We start from the raw sequence: 27,359 nt of genomic DNA, 5'->3' as shown, positions 1-27,359 counted from the left end.
ATTTGCGAGGAATTTAAGACCGTTGGTTAATTTTCTTTCTATGGGGTCAGGGCCTCTATTATTCCCTAAGCACCATCTCCTCTTTCAGCCACCTAGGAAGCTCCTAGGCCCGCAGGGGGTGCTCCGGGGTAAACTGCTTAAGGGGGCGTTTAAGGAAGCAAGGTAAGGGACAAGTGGCCGGACGCCCGGTGGTGGGGGTCCTCGAGTCCCGCGGATCGGCCACGCGGCCAGGGCTTGACCGCTTGTCAGCGCCGTCGGGCCTGAGTGACGCTTGGGCTCGGCCCCGGTCGGGTGCCCCGTGCGTCCGCGGGCCAGACCGAGCTGGGGTTTCGGCGGAGGATAATGCTGGGTTCTGGGCCCCAGGGCCTGCAGCCGGGGCCTTCGCCAGCCAGGCGGCGGTGCGACCGATGGGGGCGGGGGACGGAGGCCGCGCCCCCGCGCCCGTCCCGCCCGCACCCTGCTGGGGGCGGTGGCCCGCCCCTAACCAGCCAAGGCTCTTCCGCGCCGGCAGGGGCAGCAGCGGGAGCGGCGCGGGGCGGAGCGGCGCGAGCGGCCAGGAGCGGCCCGGTCCGGCGAGGAGGCGGCGGCAGCAACGGCGACGCCAGAGGCCGTGGGCGCCGTTCGCGAGGCCGTCGTGGCCCGGCCGCAGCGCGGGGAGGCCTGGGGGCTGGAAGCCGCCGCTGCCGCCATGCCGCTGCTCTTCCTCGAGCGCTTCCCCTGGCCCAGCCTCCGCACCTACACGGGCCTCAGCGGCCTGGCCCTGCTCGGCACCATCGTCAGCGCCTACCGCGCTCTTAGCCAGCCCGAGGCCAGGCCCGGGCCTGGGCCCGCTGAGGCGGAGCCGGTAACGGCCCCGGTGCAGCCAGACCCGGCCGCGCTCGTCTGGCCGAGCACCGGAGGACCCCGTGCCCGCGACGTGGCCCAGTACCTGCTCTCGGACAGCCTATTCGTGTGGGTGAGCGAGGCTGCCGGGCCCACCGAGGAGGAGCGGAGAGGAGCCGGGCGGGGGACTGTGGGGACCGCCATGTCACCCATTATCTGTGGGGGGCGTGGCTGGGGCCAGGGTCCCCTCCCTCCGGGGCCCCCGAGTGCGAGGCCCGGAGGGCGGGGCCCCGCCCGCGTGCGCGCCACTGAAGGACCCGGTGAGGGGTTGGGGTGGGGTGGCTTTGGGGTCGTGAGGAGGGGCGGGTCCCGAGGGCAGGGTCGCCTTTGAGGCCTGAGGAAGGGACTTTGGGACGCGGTTGGGGAGGCGCAGGGGGCGGGGCGCGAGGGGACGCTGCCGGCCGGGGAGGGTCAGGGCCGGGGTGTAGTGGGGAGGTGCTGGGGTGGGTTGGGGGGAGAAGTAAACGATGGCGGAGCAGAGTTGGGGTTCTGAGGGACCACCGGGAAGGAAACAAGGAGCCCTCAAAGAGCGGCTTGACCTGGCTGGGACCGGCCAGTCAATTACCCCGGCTATTTTATTAAACTGTGGAGGGAAGTTGGAAGGCTTTTCGGACTCTGTCAGACCCGGAAATGTTAACAGGTTTCCCACGAAGAGAGGGAAGAGACAATTCGGATGTTGAGCATAGGAGAATTTTAGGCATCTGGGTGTGTTCGGACATTCCTGTTTGGAGAGAGGCCTTTTTTTTTTTCTTCTATTTATTATGTGATTGTCCTGTTTGGGTAGAACAAACACACAAACGGTGCTTCCTTTCCTGCTGCTTTTACCTGGTGATTCATGAAAGTTTCCTTTGATGTCTGAAGGCAGCCAAAACATTCGGAGTCAAGAGATGTCTCTCCATTTGAACTCAGGATTTTTCCTTTTAGTGATCCATTTTAAAACACGGTTTCCAGTTTGTCTGCCAGTGTAAGATAAGCAGCATTTACAAGGCATAAATGCTGGTTTCACTTATTAGAACAGATAATTTCAGGCGGGTAGATCAACAGTATTTTGGCTTAAGAGCTTGGCTTCTACCTTAGCCTTTGAATGCCTCACGGAAACCCCACGGCGATCAGAAAAGTTGTTCCAGGACTGAAGTCTGTCCCTTGGATTTGCTGTGGTGTCTTGGGTCCAGAGTCTTGTCTTCTGTAAATTCCCGTTTTGGGGTGAGAGCCGGCTGTAAGTGACTGGGATTAATATTCCAAGTATACAGAATGATACACAACTCATTTGTTATAATTAATCCCACTGTGCTTCATCAGGAAGCAGTGCGATTTATGAATTGTGGGTGTGGGTCAAGTCTCTTGGTCCTTCTGATGAAGAGGTGAGTAGAAGGCAGTGAAGGGTGAAGTTCCATTCCTCCACTGCTGTGTAAAGCTGAAGCTTACAGAAGGGAGAAGAGAAAGAACTCAGCCACACGTCTCTTGTTTAATTTCTATTACACATAGATTTAAAAAATCTATTTTTGCATTTCAGTTGGCAGGTAAACTGATGTGGAGAGTGATTTTGCCAAATGTTGAGAATATAATGTAGTCTTATATATATATATATTTAAGTATATGATACAAATAAGCCTTTGAAATGGAACTGCAATAGTATTTAACAACTACTAGTATTGTTTAATGATCTCCCTACCCCTCCCCAGAGTTTCTTTTTACAAAACTCATGTTCAAATTCCAAGGTTAACATCTCTTCATAAAACATTACATAAAACCTGTTGATTTTCTGTGAAAATTATTACTTTTAAGAAAATTTCCTTTTCTTCCCAGCTTTTTCAACAGAGGTCTTGCCTCATGCGAGTTTGTAATTTCTTCCTATCTGCTGCTGATTTTTTTCCTTTCTCAGTTGATCTTGCTGTTTTTCTTCCATCTTTCCTCTGTGGTTTTCACACTTATCTTGGTCTTCCTTGGTTCCTCAGACCCTCCATGTATGCATTGTCAGTTTTCCTCATCACTCATTACTTAAGTTTCTGCTTTAGTAGACAAGTGGGAGTCAAAATCTCAGATGCCTTCCTCTGAGGCCTGACAGATTGCATTATTAGGTGAATATATATGGTGGGGCCTTTGTCAGAATGGATCCTTTCTTGCCCTGCCCAAGGACACTCAGATTCAATTTTTTAAAAACCAAACAAAGGACTTCCCTAGTGACGCAGTGGATAAGACTTCTCGCTCCCAGTGCAGGGGGCCCGGGTTCGATCCCTGGTGGGGAAACTAGATCCCACATGTGTGCCGCAACTAAGAGTTCACCTGCCACAACTAAGGAGCCCAACTAAGGAGCCCGCCTGCTGCAACTAGGACCCGGTGCAACCAAATAAATACTAAAAAATAAAAAAGGCAAGACGAAACAATCAATTGATCTTTGTGCCAGTTTGCAAATCCTGCTAGATATTATTTTGCATATTGGAATCTCTAAAACTTATCTTTGTAGGGCACAGTTTAGATGAATATAGATACTGATATAATGTCTTCATTTTGATTAATGTCCTAGGTGATTTTAGGCATGTTAATGGTTGAGAAACTGATGAGGGAGAGGATGGGGTATGGGGTGAAGGTCAGATGTTGTAAACCTTGCCTGCTCTGTTAAGGAATGTGAACATTATTTCATGGGCCAGAGGGTTTAAGTGGGAGTGAAGGGGAGGAGGGGCTGTCATGATGAGATGATCTTTTCAGGGGCAGACCTATAGCTGCAGTGGGGAAGGTGGATTTATGTAGACAGGGAAGAGGCCAGGAGATGTAGTGACCTAAGACTCCAGTCCCCAAAGAAAGTTCTCCAGGTGGCCCTCTGGCACTGAGATTGAGAACAGGTGTGAGGGGAGGTTCCCAGGGTTGTTGCACTAACAAATACCCAGGTTTGTCATGATTATTTGTTTCTTCATGTCTTTCTAGAACTTTCATTCCAGATTAGGTTTTATTTTGTTACTCATTTCTCGGGTAATTTTACATTGTTCAGATGTCACTTCTATTAAAGTACCTCCTGATCAGTTTCCATCATTGTTTTGAATTGTTCAGGTGTTTTTGGCTTTTCAACTTCAATTAATCTTACTCATTAGTTTCATTACTTTCTCCTGGTTTTTTTTCAGTTCTGGTTTTTTCTTTTTTATGTATTTGCTTTTAAAACTGTAAGAGCTGGACATGGTAAAATGGAGAAATAGACATATGAAACAAGTTTTAAGGTTCTGATGACTTAATTATATGCAAATGAAGTCGTTTAAATAGAAGTGTCAAGGGAAAAAGTCACCAAAAACGAAAATGGATAAAAGTGAACTGACCGTTGAGAGCAGGGATTGGCAAACCGTGTTGCCAATTTGGCCTATTAGCTAATAATGTTTTTTACATTTTTGAAGTTTTTTTTTTTTCCGAAAGGAAGAATATGTGACTGAGAGCATGTGGCCTACAGAGTCTAAAAATATTTACTGTCTGATAGCCCATTAGAGAAAAAGTTTCTGACTCCTGCTTCAAAGAGCCCATCTTCACATAATTATACAACTTGAGAACTGAAAGTAATTTACTCGGCTTGAGTCTTTATGAGATGAATATTCCAAAGATGATTAGAGAAAAATGTTAGCTCCAGAAATGTTGGGGCAGCTGAAGAAAAAGACTAAACTTGTAAATAATAGGATATAAGCCTAGATAAACAACTTAAAAATATAGGAAAAATCTTTATAGTGGGGGGGAAGGAGATTGCTATTTGATTGCTCGCTAGATGTATGCTGCATGCTTTGTATACGTAATCTCATTTATTTCCCTAATGTTGTGCAAAGAGGAGCACAAGCATCAGTATAATAAGGGGGAGTTTGCATTACTGGCATTTTATACTTGTCACTGGGAGCCTACAGAAAAGTAACATTCCAGTTGTCCTTAAAGGAGGAGACTGATAAAAGGTGTGTTGGGGGGGGAGGGGATAGTTAGTGCTGGTGTTAAGTAGAAGACTAAGAAGTACCCAGATTGATCAAGTCGACACAGTTCACATCTACATATTATACAAATATATATGGTATGTATATATATTCTTTCTTTTTCATACACAGAAGGTAGCGTAGTAATCACATTTCTACACTTTGCTTTTTTTTCAGTGAGCAAGTTATCTTGAAGGTTCTGTATAATGCTAGTAAATGCAGAACTGCTGACTTAGTTTTCCTGGCTTCATTGTATTCTGTTGAATGGCTGTTTTACGGTTTATTGAACTAACCTCACTGATGGACATTTAATTGGTTTTCATTTTTCTGCTATTATAAACAGTGCTCCAGTGAACCCCTTGTACTTAGATTTACTTACATTTAAGTTTGGATTCTGCTCACAAAGAAAGATTAGTTATCTGTGTAGAGCAGAATGAGGTTAGTACTTTTACTGTGGTCTGCAAGGATAAAGTGAGGTGAGAAAGTTTGTCCCAATTCCGTTGGTTTAAATATGGACTGAAGTGTTGTTTCTGTAAGGATATCACTGATGACCTAGTGGGATCTGATTTGGAAATTTATTTTAATTTTTATTTTATAATGGAGTATAGTTGATTTACAGTGTTGTGTTAGTTTCACGTGTACGGCTAAGTGATTCAGTTATACATATACATATAGCCATTCTTTTTCAGATTCTTTTCCCATATAAGTTATTACAGAATATTGAGTAGAGTTCCCTGTGCTATACAATAGGTCCTTATTGATTATTTTATATATGGTAATGTGTATATGGTAATCCTGGGATTTGCTTTTAAATGAGGAATGGTACAATTATGTTTCTTTCTGTATCTGCAATTTTTCAAGGCTTTGTCAATTTTAAAATAGAGAATTTATTGGAATGATGATATTTGTGAAATTAAGACATTTTTCTGTAAGTAGAATAGAATAAATAGTTAATAATTATTGAGATGTTTTTTAAAATACTTCATTCATGATCTTAAAATAATTTAGTTGCTTCCAATCCTATATAGCTTTCACTTTCATAAAGTTCACAAAAGGTTATCTCTTTCCTTTTACATAAAATCCCTTTCTCATATCAGTTTACTTTCTCAAGCCGTTTTTCCATTCTTAGCTGTGCTGATTTTTAAATCTTCCATTTATATTACAATAGGAAATGTTTATCTACTGGTGATGGAATTATGAGGGACTTCCACTTGTTTTGTTTTTTTTTGGTAAATCAAAGATACAAAATTTTTATACCTCTTTTTTTTTTTCTTGCGGTACGCGGGCCTCTCACTGTTGTGGCTTCTCCCGTTGCGGAGCACAGGCTCTGGATGCGCAGGCTCAGTGGCCATGGCTCACGGGCCCAGCCGATCTTCCTGGACCGGGGCACAAACCCGTGTCCCCTGCATTGGCAGGCGGACTCTCAACCACTGTGCCGCCAGGGAAGCCCTATACCTCACTTTTGAACTTAGAAAAACTTAAGAAAAGCTTTACCTGAGAAGTAATACTTTATTTCTTATTTTGTAACCCAAGGTGTATGAGAATGCTGTTTAAGGTAGAGAAATGATTAAGCAACCCTAAATTTGATTTCTCCTCTGTTGTCCTCACAGCAGCTGGCTTGGTCTGTTAGATGCTTACCACGTTCTGTGTCTTGTAGATCCTAAAAGTTCTTTGAGTGCAGGGTCCAGATCACCCTCATTTCTCTTAATGTCCCACATGCCTTGAGCAAGTAGGTGCTAAATGTGTTGAATTTATTTCTTTACTTTGTAAGCCTACCTGCAAAAACAGGAAGAATTTTAAAAAACTGTTTTGTAATTAGGCTTGGAATGCTTGGCTGATTTTAAAAATCCTCTTCAGCTGGGGGATATGGCATGAGGGATTGGGGCTGTAGTTTTGTCTTACGACATTTTTTCTTAATTAACATGATTGGGGTTCCCATTAACTGGTTTAGAGCACAATGAAGATTAGCCTTTTAAATGTCTATTTCATCTCCTTAAAATTTAGTATTCTACACTATTTGTTGGAATGTTTTGAAGAGGGCTGCTCCACAGGGAGTCATGTTAGGGAGGTGGGATGTTTTGGATAACTAATTTGGGTTTTTTCCTGGCTATTTGAAGGATTTAATTACCAGAAGAGTTTCATTTTTCAGCACTATTTTTGTTTCAGTTCTTTGAAAATACATCACATACTTCCTTGCCCCATTAGACAGGCAGAATGTAACTAAACATAATTTAATCTTTTGTAATGAATCAGGGCTACCATTCATTGTATGTAATGTGTCAGGGCTACCACAGGGCTGGATGGTGTGAAGCACTAAGGGGAACCTGAAGAGATCTTAGTGAGTTTGCTTTCTTATCTTACTCTCTTCTGTCACCTTCCTTTTATTTACTTATTCTTAAAATATCATTTGCTTCTTTTAAAAGTAGATGGAAGAATGACCTGGAAAGAGGAATATGGCCACCTTCCTGTAAACTTAGTGAATCAAAGATTGAAGCAGCCTTTACGTTGTTGGTGTTTGTTTTCATTTGCTCTTAATAAAAGTCCTCTTTACCGTCTTCATCAAGGTCCTTTTGGCTTTTTCAGGTTCTGTGGTTTTAGAAATCATTTGAACATCAGTAATGTGATGTGCCACACTAGCCTCTGAGTCAGGGGCGGCCCACGTTTTCATTTTGTAAGCATTACATTTGTTGTTTAGGTGTAAGGCGATCCCTCTCTTAATTACCAAGAAAGTTTTCCACTTGCTGGTGAAGAAGGCTTTGGATTGTCATTGGTGTTTCATGGTTGCCTTTCAGTTCTCAGCTCTTCCTGCTTTCTTGATTCCACTCCCCTCGAATGCCCCAGAACCTTTACTTTGAGGCCAACACCAACCACAGATATCTTTTGTCCCATTGCAATACATTTGAAAATGTGTATGTTTTTGATTCTCAGTTCTTCATGGTCTTGTGAATTTTTTATGACCATCCACACTCTTCTCCACATGTCCTATTTTTCTGACAGGGCAGGGCAGGATGTTTGGGTGCTGGACTTCACTGTTCATGATACCTGCATTTTCTGAAAAAGTTTTCTTCTAGGCTGTCAAAATCTTAATGTAGGAAGTGATGTACCTAGGAGACACTTATGGTTTTTTAAGGTGCATACAGTACAAAGTTTACACACAATTCAGTTAAGACTGAAGGGGAAGATGGCCTTCTGGGGGGTACATGTTGGGACAGGGCTCTGTGAATTAACTGCTGAGTTGGTACCTTCCTCCCCACTCCTCATCCGTACGTACCCTGCCACCCATAAAAATGTGCCCCTTCAAATATTACTTATCTTGTACTGGTAGAAAACTGGAAAGTCTCAGTTATTAGAAATGTTGGCTGAATTCCTAATATAAAATTTTTAGAGCTGCTTTTATTTTTCAACTGGAAATAAACTTCCTTTCTTTGGTTTGTGTACAGGTTCTAGTAAATACTGCTTGCTGTGTTTTGATGTTGGTGGCTAAGCTAATCCAGTGTATTGTGTTTGGCCCTCTTCGAGTGAGCGAAAGACAGGTAAGTCCAGATAGCAAGGATGCATTCTTGTGACCAGATTAAAGAAAAAAAATTTTGGTATAATTTCAAACTTACAGAAGAGTTGTACAAATAATATGAAGAACTCCTATATAGACTTCATCCAGATTCAGAGTTATTAACATTTTTCCCCATTTACTCTAACAGTTGCCTTTTATTTATATATACATATTTTTTGTGATCCTTTTGAGAGTAAACTGGGGACATCATACCCCTTTAACCTCAAGTGCTTTAATATGTGTTTCCTAAGAGCAAGGACATTTTCTTATGTAACCATAGCACAGTGATCAAAATCAGGAAATTCAGCATTGATGAAATACTTTATATAGCCCACAATCCATATTTAATGTATCCAAGTTGTCCCAATATTGTTCTTTATAGCTATTTCCTCATGACTTTTATGAAGTAATTTTAAAAGAATCTCAGACTTGTTTTAGTTTGAGTAATTGTATATATCTTTCTTTAGAATATGGGTTCTTTTCCAAAGGAATTTACCGAGAGATTTTAGTTTTTCCCTTTGGAAAAGTGTATTAAGATTCATCATTCTACAAGTAGCGTTCAGGTGAGATAGTCTGACATTTGAACATTACTCTCAGAATGCATGTATGAGCAGGAGGTGCTTTCATTAAAGAATTAATGTCACAAGCATACTGTACAGATTGGCAGTTCCCCAAGGATTTTAGTGGATGGAGTGTAGAATAGTGTGTTTTAAAGTAAGAATTTAGAACTGGCCTTTAAAACAATAACATAGAAACAGAACTATATTGTACTTTATCTTATCCCAGTGGTAAGACACAGGAACCTACTACATTAAAAGTACAACTGTGGCCTCACCCCTTATGTTTCCTTTTCAACCCAAATCTCTTGTTATTAAATCAGCTGAGGTCCTAGTTTAGAGTTGAAATGCATTTACTGTGTGATTGAGCCCTTGGATGCTGTTAAGGGCAGGACTCTTTGTTTTCCCAGAAATTTTTCATTAGTGAGTATTCAGTACTTTCTCCAAAATATCGACTCCATAGGTCTCCCAGATGGGATCAGTAGAACATAGAGGGTTTTTTGGTAGGATACAGAAGCTTTTTTTTGATGCTTCTTTTGTTTTCAAGAAAAACTTTTGACTTGTGGGCCAGAAATTGGTCAGGCCAGGCAAGCAACCTAATTGCTGGTGGATTGATCTGGCACCAGTGGGCCTTACATACTGCTTTCTTTTTCCTAAAATGTTAAATATCAGTTCAAAATTTACAGAAATCATAACCTTGGAGTATTATAGAGATTTTTCAAATACCTGGAGGTAATCATAATGGGCACATTTGTCACTCGACTCTATTTTCAGTTTTTTCAGTATAGATCACGTCTTTCATGTTGTTCAGTGATGACAGTTTTTTGACCAGTGTCATCCAGTAGCATTTATTAAGTGCTGTTTTTTTTTTTTTTTTTTGCGGTACGCGGACCTCTCACTGCTGTGGCCTCTCCCGTTGCGGAGCACAGGCTCCGGACACGCAAGCTCAGTGGCCATGGTTCACGGGCCTAGCCGCTCCGCGGCACATGGGATCTTCCCGGACCGGGGCACAAACCCGTGTCTCCTGCATTGGCAGGCGGACTCTCAACCACTGCATCACCAGGGAAGCCCTTAAGCACTGTTTTGAGTTAGAATGCTACAGAATTGGCATGGGTTTACTCTCTGGGTGCTTAAACTTGAAGAAATAGAGTAATGCTAGAGGCAAAGACATTGACTACCTAAAATTGGACAAATATTCAACGGTTAAGTGGCAGTGTAGAACAAAGAATTTTTTAAATGTACTTAATGCCTACTATGGCACTTATCTAAGCACCGTACATATATTAATTTACTGAGTTACCCCAACTATTTTATGAGATATACGCTGTTGTTATAAGACCCGTCTTATAGATGGGGAAACCAAAGCCTGGGGATTGTAAGTAACTTGCCCAAAGCCACACAGCAGATAGATGGTGGAGTGAAGGTCCAGAACCAGGACACAAAATGTTCTAGGTTCACTTCATGCTTTCCTGCCCCAGATCTGGAAACAGACATTCACCAAGGATTCCTAGTTCATTTTGTTCTCTGAACAAAGGGTGTACAGTCAGAGTACAGTGTTTTAAAGTCCTCAGAATAACTCTTATCTTTAAATAGTCACATTATTGATTTGTTCCACATGTAGGTTCAATTATTTCTGTTTTTATTCAATTCTGCTTTTCTTTCTAAGTTTTTGAATTTGTGAAACATTCGCATGGTTCAAAAGTATACTCAGGAGCCCTATTTTCATCCTTATCCTCTGCACTCAGTTGCCACCACTCCCACAGATGGCTTGAGGCATCTTTTAATATCCGTTGGCTAGACGCCCCTCATTGCCCGTTTTTTCAGGATAGTAAAGATTTTTACAACTGGACATGCTCAGTGTAAGGAAGAGTACAGTGAAGCAGATATACTTCTGTGGGAGTGTGCGTTTATACAACTTCTTTGGAAATCAGATGGACGTTACTTATTAGAAACCATAACAATATCCGTAAGCTTTGATTCTGTAATGCTGAAAAAATAGAAACTTGTACAAAGATATTCATTGTAACATTTTCTGAATGGTGAAAAAACATTTCGGTGTCCATGTGTAACCACTAAAGTGGTCTTATTCAGACAGTATTCATTGGCACTGGTAAGGTTCTCACAATATAAGTGAAATAAAAGTATACAAAAATCAATGTTTTACATTTAGGAAGAAAATGCATAAAAATGTTAAGGCATCATTTTTGTTTTAATTTTCTTTGTACTTTTTCATACATTATTGATTATGGCTGGCAAATGAGCATATGTTATTTTTGAATCTGAAGGATGTTTAAAAAAAAAAAAGGAAGAAGAATGTCCAGTCTTTTTCTTTTGTTTGTTTTAAAAATCTAGAGAGTAGAAGTATTAAAAATGATACTTGTAGCTCTCACCATTCTTTTTTATTTTGTGTTAGAAGTATATGTATTATTAATACATAAGGTACTAAACTAATATCACTCCCCTTTTAATGGCTAAAATTTCATAACTAAGGAATTCAATCCAAAATCTGTAGATTACTTTCTAGGTGTCTTCCCTTTATTCTTCAGAGGGCTCATTTTTTCTTTGCCTTCTATTGATATTTTCTTGTGGACAAGTGTTAGAAAGCTGAGAATAGACTATTTTCTCCTTAGAAGCCAGCTTTTGTTATGTTACCTTCTCCTTGAATGGGTTAGGTATAATGGTAATCACCTTTATAAATATTTTTCTTTTTAGCACCTCAAAGACAAGTTTTGGAATTTCATTTTCTACAAGTTCATTTTCATTTTTGGTGTGCTGAATGTCCAGACAGTGGAAGAAGTGGTCATGTGGTGCCTCTGGTTTGCTGGACTGGTATTTCTGCATCTGATGGTTCAGCTCTGCAAGGACCGGTTTGAATATGTAAGTTTTTAGCCAAGCTCTTTTCCTGCTTAGGCACACATTTGCCAGGTCTGAATTGTGTAATATGAATGAGCCGTGACACACATGTGCAGGATAGCTCTCCCAGGGAAGGCTCCTGGATCAGGTACCTCCTACCTGTTTCTTGAGGAACTTTCTGCAGCAGCCAAGGAATGCAGGAGCAGTGTCCCCTAGGGAGGTTTCCTTCCCCTCCCCAGTAGTGTTGCATTACAGCCCACGTGAGGTCAAATCACCTACACAAACTGTTTTGATCACAGTGCAAGGAAACTTTAATATATAAACTGAAAAAAAGCTGATCTCTTCCAGACGTTTTCTGTTCTAATCTCCTTCCATTTTCCCCCTTCTTACTCTGGTTCTTGGAGCCCTTCTTTCTGACTAGCTTGCATTGTTTCCACCCTGGGCCAGGACTGAATTAGCTCTCTTGGCTTCCTTGGTCCCTGGAGAAGTGAACCTTTTCTGTCTGGGTACAAGATCTGCCTCTTGGCTTCAGAGTTGTGTGGGTGAATCTTCATTTGTTAGTAGTCCCGAACTAATCTCGTGGATCCCCAGTAAATGGACGCCTACAATCCTGCCCCTCCATTAAACCCACTCCACAACGCTGCTTGCCCCTTTCTTTACCCAGTCCTCATGGACCATGGTGGTCCTTGCACGTCTGTGTGAGTTAATCTCAGTTCCAAAGCCTTCAGCTGTTTCATAATTCAACCCCCATCCCAGGCCATGGACAGGCGCTTCTGACCTCCCCGACTGGTTTGGTATCTACACCTTCCTGCTCAGGAGTCACAGCTCCAGGCCTTCCTTGCCAAGCTGTATACTGTTAACATAGCGTTATGGTAGTAGTCAGTCTGCACCTGGATTACACTTCGGTTGTCCTAGCCGTGAACGGGCTAGGAATGTCCTCCCAAGTGACTTTGAGGGATTAGGGCTAGAACAAAATTGTGAAAGAACACAACAGAATGTGGTGCTGCCCTGTTGAAGTTGAGTCCTGTTGAAGCCAGAAGAGAGAATTGCATTCCTTTGGCAAATTGTTTCTAGAGGCTTATAATCCCACTGGTAGGAGGATCCTTGAGAATTTGAGATGCAAGTATAATGTATATTCCATAAACTAAATGATAAAGATCTCAAAATATCAGCTTATACTCATATTTAGGTTGGTTGGAGAATTTTGACCATCTGGTAATGGGATACTTTTCGGCTTCCATTTGGCCGTGCGGCGACGCACAGACCTCCAAGCAAAGACACCAAGGTTAACCTTGAGTTTAATTAGCACTGCCATGCTTAGTCAGGTTTAATTAACACTGCCATGCTGAAGAATGAGCTTCCTTCTCCTGTTTTGCATTTTTAGCTTTCCTTTTCTCCCACCACACCGATGAGTAGCCATGGTCGAGTTCTGTCTCTACTGATTGCTATGCTGCTTTCCTGCTGTGGATTAGCAGTTGTCTGTTGTGTCACAGGCTACACCCATGGGATGCACACATTGGCTTTCATGGCTGCAGAGGTAAGATGCAGAGACGGGCTTTTGCTCTGATTATGTTCCTATGTGTTTTCAAGGAAGCTAGAGGATTATTGACAGATTATTTTCACCCACGGTGGATATCTGGTCTTCATTTTAACAAGGATTTTTTGAGTTCCTTTGTTTGGGGTTGGGTATCGGTACTGATTGCTTTTACATATGTTATTTCACGTAATCCTTGCTACAACATAATAAAAAGTACAGTTGACCCTTGAACAACGTGAGTTTGAACTTTGTGGGTCCACTTATACATGGATATTTTTCAGTAGTAAATTCTACAGTACTACATGGTCCCTGGTTGGTTGAATCCACAGATGCAAAGGAACTGGATACGGAGGCCCGACTATAAATCATATGGGGATGAACTCCTATATTGCCCAAGGGTCAACTGTAATTATTTTTGCCGACATTTATATAGTGCTTACTATATGCTGGGGATTGTTCTAAATACTTTACATATATTGACTCATTTTATTATTCCTGTTTATTAATGGGGAAACAGGCATGGAGGGTGAAGTGAATTGCTTAAAGTTCCAAAGTGGCAAAAGTAGCACAATCCAAGTTCTGTGACTTCCAAGTGGGAAGGGTTTTCTCCTTAAGATATTGTAAACAATGATTGGTAACAATTAGTAAGGAAATATCCTGTAATTGGTTATTTTAGATAGGCCATAAATTAAGATTTTATAGAAGAATACAATATATATGCAAACTGTATTCATTGTTTTGAAAGAATAATCTGAGATATTCATGTATATTTTAAAATTTACTTTTAAGCCCTTTCTGAAAATACTAATTTCTGTTCAATAGAAATCAAATTTTTTGTATGTTCTTTATATTCAGTGGCTATATTTGCTTTTTTCCTCAGGCCAAAGGCAAAGTACTTTTATCTTGTCCATAATTGCTATTATTAATGGAAAAAATGAAATAATAGATATCTAATATCAATATCAGTGGATAGCTAATATCAAAATACTGAGTTTGAACTACTAATTGGGAATTGTTAGAATAGGGTTAAAATTTATTCTGCTTAATAGCATTCATTTCAGAGTATAAAATAGTAGTGTAAGAAAAATAAGGAAAGAACATTTAAGTACTTAATAAAAACATTTGCAATCCTAGTTGAATACTTTCTGTATGTGAAAGGTATACAAATGTAAAAAAATATGTTTAAAATTTTATTTACTCTGACATTAATTAGTTTGCTTTAGATATATTTTACTATAAATCACCATTTGAATGATACTGGGTTTTCCTTTTTTGTTTCTCTAACTTTTAGTTAGTATTAGGCCAAAGTTTGAAAAAAGGTATACCTAAAATGAAAGACATTTGAAATAGGTCTGTTGGGTCATAGGGCATATTTTAATTTTAGCTCATTAATTTTTTTAAGATAATTTATGTTACAGATTTGATATTTTGAACTAAATCATATTTTTATGTTTATAGTGTTTCTCTTCTATGTAAAATATTTTCCATTTGTAAACGGGAGTTTCCTGATCTCAAACGTAAAGAATGTTAACAGTTTTATTCTGCTAGATTAAGAAGAAATTTTTCTTAGTATCAGTTTCTTTAATACAGAATACTATGAGGGTCTTATTTTGTTATTGATTTCCTTCATCTGTTTTCTTCTGTGTGGGTGAAGGGGGTACAGAAAGCATTATATAGAGAGCAGGGATTCATATCTAGGATAGTAGTACCTAAGCTGTACCTTGGGACCTTGGGTATAGGGTCACCAAGTATTCAGACACCCTCTTAGGATAATCAATTATGGTGACTTAATGCAGTATAAAATATAAGTGATTGTCAAACTCAGTGACCTCAAGATTGTGGAAGGCATGCCCAGGAGATGGACAGGTGTAATTGGTTGCCACCTGTTAACAGGAAAATGCTCAATATAAGTTGTTTCTAGGTCATGAAAATATTCCATGGAAATTTGAAGCACATGAAATAAAATGGTCGGTAACTTGCTTTTTTTTTCTTTCAGTTTTAATGAGATATAATTGACAAACAGCACTGTATAAGTTTAAGGTGTACAGCATAATGACTTGACTTACATTTGTTGTGAAATGATTACCATGATAAGTATCATCGCATATTCACACCCCCAAAAATATTTTTTACCCTGTGTTGGAAACTCTTAGGATTTACTCTCTTCACAACTTTGAATTATACCATACAGCACGGTTAACTAGAGTCATCATGTTGTACATTACATCCCCAGGACTTATTTATCTTATAACTGGTACCTTGTGACTACCCTCCTTCAAGTCCCCGACCTCCAACCTGATTTTTTTTTTTTTTTTAAAGAAGATGTTGGGAGTAGGAGTTTATTAATTAATTAACTTATTTTTGCTGTGTTGGGTCTTTGTTTCTGTGCGAGGGCTTTCTCTACTTGTGGCAAGCGGGGGCCACTCTTCATCGCGGTGCACAGGCCTCTCACTGTCGCGGCCTCTCTTGTTGCGGAGTACAGGCTCTAGACGCTCAGGCTCAGTAGTTGTGGCTCACGGGCCTAGTTGCTCCGTGGCACGTGGGATCCTCCCAGACCAGGGCTTGAACCCGTGTCCCCTGCATTAGCAGGCAGACTCTCAACCACTGTGCCACCAGGGAAGCCCCCCAACCTGATTTTTAATTGAACTGAGAACTTTTATCACTTTGTAAAAGTAAATTTGGTCTGAGCAATCCTAAATTTTACTAAAAAGAAAAAAAATCTCTCTTTTTTTAAATAGTCTCTTCTTGTGACAGTGAGGACTGCTCATGTGATTTTACGGTGAGTAGAAATTTGGGAGGGTGGTGATGGAGGTCTACTCATACAGTTGATTTTAAGATACAACATATAAAAAATTTATAAAAAAAAATTTATAAAAATGTGACTGTAGTATATCATGTTTAAAACAAATTCAATTGTAACAGTAAATCATTAACATGATTCTTCTCTATTCACTGCAGATACGTAATTCACCTCTGGGACCTCAACCACGAAGGAACGTGGGAAGGAAAGGGGACGTATGTCTATTACACAGATTTTGTCATGGAGCTCACTCTGTTGTCCCTGGACCTCATGCATCATATTCACATGTTGGTAAGTTTCCCAGAGGGAGCTCTAACAGACAGCTAAGTTTTTTAGAATCAGGAACGCTGTTTAGTACAGCGTTTAACAGGTGAAACATTTGTGGATGACCCACTTAAAGACTGTAAAAACGACGCAGCTGTTCCCCTCCCTTTTTTTTTTTTTTTTCTGGCCAACTGGTATAAAGCAGTGTGGAATGAGTTTGGTGCCCAGCTCAGGAGGTGTTTGCTGTCTAGGAGACGTAGGTGACTCTGCTGACCAAGTCAGTAGATAATGCTTTTAGCATGAAATTAAAGGAATTCCTCTCCTCATAGTTTCTGTGGCTTCTAATATTTAACAGTTACTTTGTAGGTGGTAAAGGGAATTCCCACAGTGTTAGCTACTTCGTGGATTCATAAATTTTCTATCTTTGTAATTAAAAACAAAGTCTTTATTCTTAATTCCTCCTACTTCATTGTTTACATTTTACTTTGGTGTGCAAGAAATCACCATGCTGAAAACCTGCTTCATTGGTTTAACACTTCAGTGATCTGTGAATGGCGAGGATCAACATATTTGGTGGGCAATTTATTTAAATTGTAAGCCTATCAAAGTAGAATTTAAAATTTTTTGGGTTAAACGTAGAGCATTTCTATAAGTCTACTTTTTAAAAGTAACTTTCAGGGCTTCCCTGGTGGCGCAGTGGTTGAGAGTCTGCCTGCCGATGCAGGGAACACGGGTTCGTGCCCCGGTGCGGGAAGATCCCACATGCCGCGGAGCGGCTGCGCCCGTGAGTCATGGCCGCTGGGCCTGCGCCTCCGGAGCCTGTGCTCCGCAACGGGAGAGGCCGCAACAGTGAGAGGCCCGTATTCCACAAAAAAATAAAAAAAATAAATAAAAGTAACTTTCAAAACATACTTAAAAAAAAAAAAAAGTCCCCCCCAAACAAATATCCAGAGATAACTGTTGACATTTTGTTGTGTTTACTGCTTCTTTATATATTCAAATCCATACATTCATCAATGGAGATTGTGTATTGGGCATATAGTTTTGGCTTTTTGTAGCTAGTATATTATGTACATCTTCCCATGCTAGCAACAATTCTTTTTTTTTTTTTTTTTTTTTGTGGTACGCGGGCCTCTCACTGTTGTGGCCTCTCCCGTTGCGGAGCACAGGCTCCGGACGCGCAGGCTCAGCGGCCATGGCTCACGGGCCCAGCCGCTCCGCAGCATGTGGGATCTTCCCGGACCGGGGCACGAACCCGTGTCCCCTGCATCGGCAGGCGGACTCTCAACCACTGCGCCACCAGGGAAGCCCTAGCAACAAAATTCTTCTAAATCATTTTAATACCTTTAAGATAAAACTTCCACTGCATAGAGGTGCGATGATTTAATTGGAATATACCATACAGCACTGTTAAAACTATAGTCATCATGTTGTACGTCTATCCCCACTACGTATTTATCTTGTAACTGGAAGTTTGTGCCTTTTGACCACCTTCCTCCTATATTCCCCCACCCCCAGCCATTGAACAGCCTGCTCCCATAATAGAATATTTACATTGTATTCAGTTGTTTGCTACTTCACATCTTTGCATACCTTTTTTTGACACATATTAGTTTTTTTAAAGTACTTTTATCCTTTTTCACTTGAATATTATTTCCCCATGTAATTAATCTTCAAAATGTTATATATAAAATATAATAATAGGATATAATTATATTTTATAATAAATATAATGAGTATATAATGTTACATTATATGAGTTTACAGTATAATTATTCCCCTACTGGGCATTGTGTCCATTTCCTGATTTTCTGTTTTATAATTGCATGGAGGGGCATCATTTTCATAAAACTTTAAAATTTCTGATTAGTTCCTCAGGAAAGATTGCTATTGATGGAATGACTGGGCCAAAGAGCATGTACATTGTTCAGGGTAGTGAGAGAAATATGCGCATTTGCTTTCTGAATGACTGCTCCAGTTCACCTTCGCCCACAATTCAGAGCTTCTGTTGCACACCTCACTCTCAGCAGTAGCAAGTTCACATTCACTTTTATTGTATATTTTATTCTCTTTCCCTCTTGTTAAGTTATTTGGCAACATCTGGTTATCCATGGCCAGCTTGGTCATCTTTATGCAGCTGCGTTACCTGTTTCATGAGGTACAACGTCGAATCCGCCGGCACAAGAACTATTTGCGAGTGGTTGGAAACATGGAAGCCAGGTAAGTAAGCACAAGTTGACGTTGCTCATGTTGACTCATTTGAGATCTTTAATAATAATAGATCCCAGATTATATGAGAACCTGCTTTTGTAAACTGTTAACGGAATGGTGAAGAGTATAGGCTCTGGAGTCAGACTGCCTGAGTTTGAAGCCCCACTTAGTTGCCGTGTGATTTTGGGCAATTTACTTACCTCCCTGTGCCTCAGTTGCTTAAGTCTAGGGATGATAGCAGAACCTTCTTCCTGGAACTGTTGGGAGGATTCAATGGGATAATGAAAGTAATATTACTTAGAACAGTACTGGGTACATAGTACGTGCTCAGTAAAGATTAGGTTCTTTTATTAGGTCATTATTTTTATCATCATTATTATTAAATGGATGTTTCCTTTGGCTTCTGCCCTTTTTCTTCCTTACGCATGCGTGCTCACACACACATACTCTCTCTCATACTCTTAACCTCAGTGGAGGAGGTACTCACTTGCCATCCTGAGGCTAAAGCAAGCCTGAAAGTGTGAGATCAATGGGTATCCTTTTTGTGTCCAAGGGAACAGTTTGGCTCTCTGAGGGGTCTTAACTCCTCTGATTTACCCAGAAATGTTCGCTTAAGTCATCACTAACAGGAGCCATTGTTAAGGCAGTCAGTTTCTGTGTATAGATTTCTTGCTCTTTGGTGGGCTATGAAGAGAATGCAGGTGTAGTGTTTTTCGTGGGTGGAGAATTTTTACTGAACACGATTCCTCTGTAACTGTGCTGTTAAAGGTGAAGTCTATGAAGTAAGTGGTGCTCAGTATTTGTGCGTGGAATTGACGGAGATCCCTGCCAGTTGCACTTTGTTTTTTGCAGGTTTGCGGTTGCAACTCCAGAGGAGCTGGCTGTCAATAACGATGACTGTGCCATCTGTTGGGACTCCATGCAGGCTGCGAGGAAACTGCCCTGTGGACATCTTTTCCACAAGTAGGAGCTTTGCAAAGGGTCACATGGGACTGGTGTTCTGTCCAGGAGCATGTGGGTGCTTTTTGTGCTGGGGCTTAAGACCAGCCTTGGCCAAGGAGTGGGGACGTTCCCTCAGACTGGCCGTGGTGCTGGTACTGAGTGGGATGGGGAGCCTGGGTGTGTCTTCCTTATTCCTCAGCCTCTTCCCTACACGGCAGGACTGTTCCCCACTCACAGGTTGCCATCTTAGTTTCTGGGTATGTTAGCTATCTTCATATTCCTTCTCCATTTAAGTTCTGAGATATAGCAAATACGCCTGTAAGACTTAAAGGGGTGGGGGGATCCTTGCTTTCTAACAGCTTATTCCCTATTCTTACCCTGGTGAGAATATATATCTTTGCATTTTGCACATGCCCTAAGGCAACATAAAAAAACACACCAGGGAAGTGTGCTGAGATGGGGATCAGACGAGAAGCACTAAGCAGTCCAGAACTGTGACTGTGTTATCAGGAATTAGAAAATGGGATCTTCTGCAAATCTTCACGACTGGACTAGATCTGTGTGTGGTACAGGCTGTTCCGTTCTCACGGAGTCCTGTTGTCTCTGTTGCAGTCCTCACTGCCTTATATTATTCATTTTTAGAGATCTCACAGGAACTGTGTCTGTCAAACCTAGATCATTCTGTTTATAGATTGGATGTTTTTGGTGTTGATGGACCTTGAGGTATCTTTTGGCCTTTTGTATCTGTGGTCAATTTTGCATATTGAGAAAGTTATAATCTTTACATCTTTAATCTTCCTTTCCTTATTTTGTATTCCCAAATAGTTTTTCTTCTCCTTTTTAATATTACAAGGACTTTGGAGCTGGAGTATCAGTAACTCAACACATTTCTTCCTTTCTTTTTTTTTTTTTTTTTTTTAATGTGCTGGGTGCTGTGTTGGGTTCTGGGGAATTAAATTAAAATGACAGATGTGGTCTTTGCTTTCATGAAACTTTCAGCCTAATGGAGGAGACCGACATGAATTAACCACGCACGTTTATGAGCATGTAATGATGAATTGAGATAAGTGCTCTAAAGAAAAGGAACGTGGTCCTTGAGAGCTTGTAACAAAGGAACCTGACTCCCACCTGGAGAAAGTGACTCTTGATGATGAGTAGGAGTTAAGTCAGCAGAAGAAGGGATCAGGTGGAAGAGCAGTTGAGACAGAGGGAACATGTCTGTAGCAGGAGGGAGTGTGGCGTATCCAAGGAATTAAAGAGAACCCATGTGGCTGGAGCTCAGAATGTCAGAGGAGGAGTGGTGTTTGCTGAGGCAGGAGAAGCAGGCATGAGCGACCCTGCAGGGGCTTGAGGGCCACTTGACGGGGTTAAAGTGGGGGCTCGGGGTCAGGGATGCAGTTTGAAAAGATCAGGGGGACTAGTTAGTAAGGGCTGCAGTGGTTCGGGTATGTGCTGAGAGGAGTGTGGATTGGTGTGGTGGAAGTGGAGCTGGAGGAGGGTGGACAGACGTGAGAAGGATTAGGAAGCACGTGGTGCTAGATTGGCTGTGAGAAAACGAGGAATATGAGGCGTTGGGGATTCTCCTAGTTTTGCAGCTGTGCGACTGGATGGGTAGTGGTGCTGATTGATGAGGTTGGAAGACCAGAGAATTCACACGCATTTCTGAAAAAACTTTCAGGTAGTTCCTAAGGAGCTTGGGGACAGTTTGGAAGACTAACTCAAAAGAGAGTGTATTTCACCCCAGAAGAAATGTTTTCAATCGCATGATTAGATTAGTTTTAGGATTTAATGTTTTTGGTTGAGGCAAAATTCACATGACATACAATTAACCATCTTAAAGTATACAGTTCAGTGGCATTTCGTGCAGTCACAGTGTGGTGCAGGCCACCGCTCTTCTCTAGTTTCGAAACCTTTTCATCACTCCAGAGTAGTACCTCATAGTCATTAAAGTAAATCACTACCCATTCCTCCCTCCCCGTGTTACCTGGCAGTCACTAATCTGCTTTCTGTCTCTATGGATTTGCCTCTTCTGGACAGTTCATGGGAAGGAAATCATGTAATATGTGACTTTTTTGTGACTGGCTTCTTTTACTGAGCATAGAGTTTTCAAAGTCATCCAAGTTGTAGCATGTATCAGTACTTCATTTCTTTTTATGGTTGAATTTAAATTTTTTTAAATAATAAACAATTTGTTTATCCATTCTTCCATTGATGGACATTTGGGTTATTTCCACTTTTTAGCTATTGCAAATAATGCTGCTATAAACATTTGTGAACGGGTATCCGTTTGAGTACCTGATTTTCTTTTAGGTATATACTTAGGAGTGGAATTGCTGAGTCACAGGGTAATTCTATGTTTAACTTCTTGAAGAACCACCAGACTTAGCCACAGCAGCTGCACCATTTTATATCCCATCAACAACGTACAAAGGTTCCAATTTCTTCACATCCTCACCAATATGTATTTCTGTTTTTCTTATTACAGCCAACCTAGTTGGTAGGAAGTGGTGTTTCATTATGGTGGGTTTTTTATTTTATTTTATTTTAATTAATTTATTTATTTTTGGCTGCGTTGGGTCTTCGTTGCTGCGCGTGGGCTTTCTCTAGTTACGGCGATTGGGAGCTTCTCTTCGTTGTGGTGCGTGGGCTTCTCATTGCGGTGGCTTCTCTTGTGGAGCGCGGGCTCTAGACGCGCAAGCGTCGTAGTTGTGGCTCATGGGCTTTGTTGCTCCGCGGCATGTGGGATCTTCCTGGACCAGGGCTCGAACCCGTGTCCCTTGCATTGGCAGGTGGATTCTTAACCACTGTGCCACCAGGGAAGCCCTATGGTGGGTTTTTTAAAATGATAATTCTCAAATGTTATGCTTTCATTGTGGTAAAAAAAATACATAACATAAAATACATAACATAAAATACATAACATAAAATTTAGCTTTTAACCATTTTTTTAACCATTTTAAAGTGTGCAGTTCAGTGGCGTTAAGTACATTCACATTGTTGTACAACCTTCACCACCATCCATTTCCAGAACTTTTTCATCTTCTGAAACTGAAACTGTACCCATGTAACACTAACTCCTCAATCTCCCCTTCTCCCCAGCCCTTGGCAGCTACATTCTATTTTCTGTCTCTATGAATTTGACTGCTCTCACACAGTAGCACATCATACAATATTTGTCCTTTTATGTCTGGCTGTTTCACTTAGTATGATGTCTTCAAGGTCCATCCATGTTGTAGCATGTGTCAGAATTTCATTCCTTTCTAAAGCTGAAAAATATTCCATTGTGTGTATATATCACATTTTGTTTATCCATTCCTCTGTTGATGGACACTTGGGTGGTTTCTACCTTATGGCTATCGTGAATAAAACTGCTGCGAACGTGGGTGTACAAATTTCTTTTCAAGACCCTGCTTTCAATTCTTTTGGGTATATACCCAGAGGTGGAATTGCTGGATCATATGGTAATTCTATGTTTAATTTTTTGAGGAACCATCATATGGTTTTCCATAGCGAGTACAACATTTTACATTTTACACTAGATAATAGCCTTCCTGAGGTGTAAAATGGTCTCTCATTGTGGTTTTGATTTGCATTTCTTTAATGACCAGTAATGCTGATCATTTTTTCACAAGCTTGTTGACCATTTGTGTATCATCTTTGGAGAATATCTATTCAAGCCAAATTATCCTATTTTAATTGGGTTGTCTTTCTGTTGATGAGTTGTAAGAGTTCTTTATGTATTCTGGTTACTAAACCCTTATCAGATGTATGATTTGCGAATATTTTCTCCCATTCTATAAAGTCCTTTCACTTTTTTCTTGGTAATGTCCTCTGATGCACACGTTTTAAATTTTTAATGAAATCCGGTTTACCTATTCTTTCTTTGGTAGGTCATACTTTCAGTGTCAAATCTAAATCCATTGCCAAATCTGGGGTCATGATAGTTTTTTTCTAATAGTCTTATGGTGTTAGCTCTTACATTTAGGTCGTTGATCCATTTTGAGTTAAATTTTGTACATGAAGTGAGGGTAAGGGTCCAACTTCATTATTTTGCTTGTGGCTGTCCAGTTGTCCCAGCACCATCTGTTGAAGAATCTATTTTTTTCCCCATTGAATGGTCTTGGCATCCTTGGCAAAATCATTTGGCCATAGACGTTTGAGTTTATTTCTGGACTCTCAGTTCTGTTCCATTGGTCTATATGTCTATCTTTATTCCAGTACTATGCTGTTTTGATTACTGTAGCTTTGTAGTAAGTTGAAATTGGGAAATGGTGCATCTTCCAACTTTTTCTTTTTTTATATTGTTTTGGTTATTTGGGGCTCTTTGCAATTCTATATGAATTTGAGGAGCCGCTTTTCCATTTTTGCAAAAAAGGCCATTGAAATTGAATAGGGATTGCATTGAAACTGCAGATTACTTGGGGGGAAGATTGCTATCTTAACAATATTGTTTTCCAGTTCATGAACATGGGATTCCTTTCCTTTTATGTAGGTCTTCTTTAATTTCTTTCAGTAATCTTTTATAGTTTTTAGTGTCAAGTCTTTCATCTCCTTGGTTACATTTATTCCTAGGCATTTTATTCTTTTGGATACTATTGTACATGGAATTGTTTTCTTAATTTATATTTTGGATTGTTCCTTGCTGGTGTATAGAAACATAACTGATTTTTCATGTTGCTCTTTTTTTTTTTTTTTTTTTTTTTTTTGCGGTACGCGGGCCTCTCCCTGTTGTGGCCTCTCCCGTTGCGGAGCACAGGCTCAGCAGCCATGGTTCACGGGCCCAGCCGCTCCGCGGTGCGTGGGATCTTCCCGGACCGGGGCACAAACCCGTGTCCCCTGCATCAGCAGGCAGACTCTCAACCACTGCGCCACCAGGGAAGCCCCATGTTGCTCTTTTACTGTGCTGCTTTACTGAATTTGTTTATTAGTTTTACGGTAGTTTTTTTGTGTGTGTGTGTATTGTTTAGGGTTTGTGTTGCTTAGGAATTTGTCTGTTTTATCTGTATTATCTAATTTGTTGGAGTACAGTTATTTCTAGTATTCTGTTTTAATCCTTTAAATTTCTGTAAGGTTGGTAGTAGTAGTCACGCTTTCATTTCTGATTTTAGTTATTTATATCTTCTCTCTTTTCTTAGTCTAGCTAAAATTTGTCAGTTTAGCTTTGATGTTTTCAAAGAACCAACTTTTGGTTTCATTGATTTGCTCTATTGTTTTTCTATTCTCTATTTCATTTATTGCTGCTTGAATCTTTATTATTTGCTTCCTTCTGCTGGCTTTGGGTTTCATTTGCTCTTTTTCTAGTTCCATAAGTTATAAAGTTAGGTTGTCGTTTTGAAATCTTTTTTCTTTTTAGGCGTTTTTAGCTATAAATTTGCCTCTGAGCATTGCTTTTGCTGTATCTCATAAGTTTTGGTATATTGTGCTTTTTCTTCTGTTTTCTTTTGTCTCAAAATATTTTCTAACTGCCCAAGTGATTTTCTCTTGACCTAGTGGTTGTTTAAGAGTTAGGATTTAATTTTTAAAACACCTGTCTGCCTGGGGTTGAGTGAGCAAACAATTGTTAGGATCTCTTCTTGGTTTGCTTTACTTTATAGCTTTGGTTAATAGATTGGGGCAGGATTGTCTGATAATAATCTATGACAGATTCATTTGCCATAAAGCTAAATGTCTAGATTTCAACAGATTATAACTAGATAATTTGTTGCTGTAGGAGATGTCTTTGCAAGATTTCAGAGTCCAGTAAATATTTAATTACATTGAAGTGTCATACTTAGAGAAGAAAGAATCCTTCAATAGAATATTATAGTTATATAGAAATACAACTGTTTTCTCTGAAGTCTGGTTTCTTTAGCTGTGGAAGTTTGGCATTTTTTTTTTTTCCAAGGAAGGCAACTATATCTGACCAGTTGTACTCACTTGGAGTTTTTAGGCTATTGTACATAATGTGGGAAGTTTTTGCAGAGTATGAAGTAAAATTAGATTTGCTTATGAAAAGTGTGTCACAGGTAGCATTATTGGAAGGCAAGGATTTTACACATTTTGGTAGTCTCCCACAAGGCTGATTTTACTAGAGGTGTGATTTAAGGGTGTTCATTAAGGGGAAATGAACTTTAAAAAATATAATCATTTATTTGGCTAATAGTTACATGATCACAAACAGAAGTTACAGGTACTTTATTGTTTCAAAATGTGATAGAGTTGAATGTACACATTCATTATTTTGGAACATTACTGTCATACATTGTTCCAGCAGAGAGATAATAAGAAGTAGCTTCATCTTGGACTCTGGGAAAGTTTTGGAACTTAAGTACCATTTGGTTGCTAGAGACGCTGAGGATCATCACGTTTTAGTGAGGTTCTCCTGTGTAACCTTATGTGTGCACATGTTCCCAGATACTAAAAAAAAAAAAAGGCACAGAGGAAATGAGCATTTTTATTCAGTGCCTCGTTGAACTCTTAGAAGAAAGATAATATATTATTATGGAATGGAAGGCCCCTTGAAATCTTAGGAGAAAGATAAGTATTATTATAAATTGGGAAGGGACCTTGGAGATCACTTCATCCAACCTTCTCATTTTTTTTTTTTTTTTTTAGTATACTTCCTTTAATGGGCAGTATTTATTGAGAGACTACCTTAAATAGGGCATTATCATCTCCTGAAAAAGGGCACAAGAAGCTTTTCAGCCTGGTTGGGAAAGCAGAATACAAATATAAGAGGGTTGAAGAAGTTGGGATTATGGACGTAAGGTTGTAGGTATGCTGGGTGAAGACAGAAGTAAGGCTTTGGGGGGGTGTGATGCTTGATGAAAAATGGATGGGAGGTCTTAGCAAATAAGAGGCGAGCTGGAAGGAGAGGAGCTTTAGTTGGAGAGTGAGATCTTTGAAGTCGTGATTTTGAAGAGAAGGCCAAGGTTAGTGGAGGCTAAAGTAGGGTGAGAGAACAGATCATTGGAATAGAGGATTCAAAGACATGAGAGGCAACGGTGTTGGATGGTTCAGCCACATGGATCTTAAGTTAGTCAAATAGAGCTGGAGAGGAGGATGGTGAGCCAGGTGACGAAGTCTTACTGAAGAAGGGTCACGCCCAGGAGCTTGGTAGATGACCACGTATGTTAACAAATTAACGTTCAGAGCAAGATACACCAGAAGTACATTAGAGTGAAGCAGGGCAAAGAGGTAATGTCAGCAAGTGTTTCTCAACGTTTAAATCTTGCTAATGGTAAATAGAAAGTAAAATTGCAACTCATTGATACATTCAGAGTACTTCTGGTGAATTCTCACAAAATATGCTAAGGATATCTCATTTTGGACTTTTTGGTAGCTCCTGTCTTCGTTCCTGGCTAGAACAGGACACCTCCTGCCCAACATGCAGAATGTCTCTTAATATTGCCGACAATAATCGTGTCAGGGAAGAGCATCAAGGAGAGAATCTGGATGAGAATTTGGTTCCTGTAGCAGCAGCTGAAGGCAGACCTCGCTTAAACCAACACAATCACTTCTTCCACTTCGATGGTTCGTTGGTTTCAACCTCTAAAACCATCCGCCAGGGGTTTTCTCCCCTTAGGGGATGATGTTTTAATTATAACTTGCCCTGTATGGGCGAGTTCAATGTTATATTTCAGTTTTAATTGACAATGTTCGGTAAGTATAGACAGCACCGAGGGGTTATTCTGTGCCAGGCATTTTGCTAGATTCTGTGTGAATTGGGGGGACGGGGGGTGCGAGGAGGTGAAAGTAGTTACAGCTGAATCAGTCGTGACCGCAAGGAGCATGCTGAATCAGCTTAGCAGTTAAACCGCTGCTAGTAATTATTGAACCCGTGTGATACTTA

The 27,359-nt window shown here is 40.6% G+C and overlaps 1 protein-coding gene across 1 annotated transcript in view; it reads left to right on the top strand.

Moving 5' to 3' along the window:
- The first annotated feature begins 569 nt into the window (after positions 1-569).
- Positions 570-27,359, top strand: part of AMFR (autocrine motility factor receptor) — a 40,756-nt gene continuing 13,966 nt past the window's right edge. The window contains exons 1-9 of the mRNA XM_029238184.1: positions 570-955; positions 8,255-8,347; positions 11,634-11,798; positions 13,159-13,311; positions 16,050-16,090; positions 16,270-16,402; positions 18,462-18,595; positions 19,439-19,549; positions 26,850-27,040. Of these exons, the coding sequence (XP_029094017.1) occupies positions 689-955; positions 8,255-8,347; positions 11,634-11,798; positions 13,159-13,311; positions 16,050-16,090; positions 16,270-16,402; positions 18,462-18,595; positions 19,439-19,549; positions 26,850-27,040 (1,288 nt within the window). The 5' untranslated portion in view covers positions 570-688. The remainder of the gene's footprint in view (positions 956-8,254; positions 8,348-11,633; positions 11,799-13,158; positions 13,312-16,049; positions 16,091-16,269; positions 16,403-18,461; positions 18,596-19,438; positions 19,550-26,849; positions 27,041-27,359) is intronic.

The sequence above is a fragment of the Monodon monoceros genome, unplaced genomic scaffold (genome assembly GCF_005190385.1).
Source record: "Monodon monoceros isolate NGI ecotype Baffin Bay Population unplaced genomic scaffold, NGI_Narwhal_1 Super_Scaffold_10, whole genome shotgun sequence".
Classification (NCBI taxonomy): domain Eukaryota; kingdom Metazoa; phylum Chordata; class Mammalia; order Artiodactyla; family Monodontidae; genus Monodon; species Monodon monoceros.
Note: the sequence above shows the minus strand (reverse complement) of the source record. Positions and strands in the feature narration are given on the sequence as shown.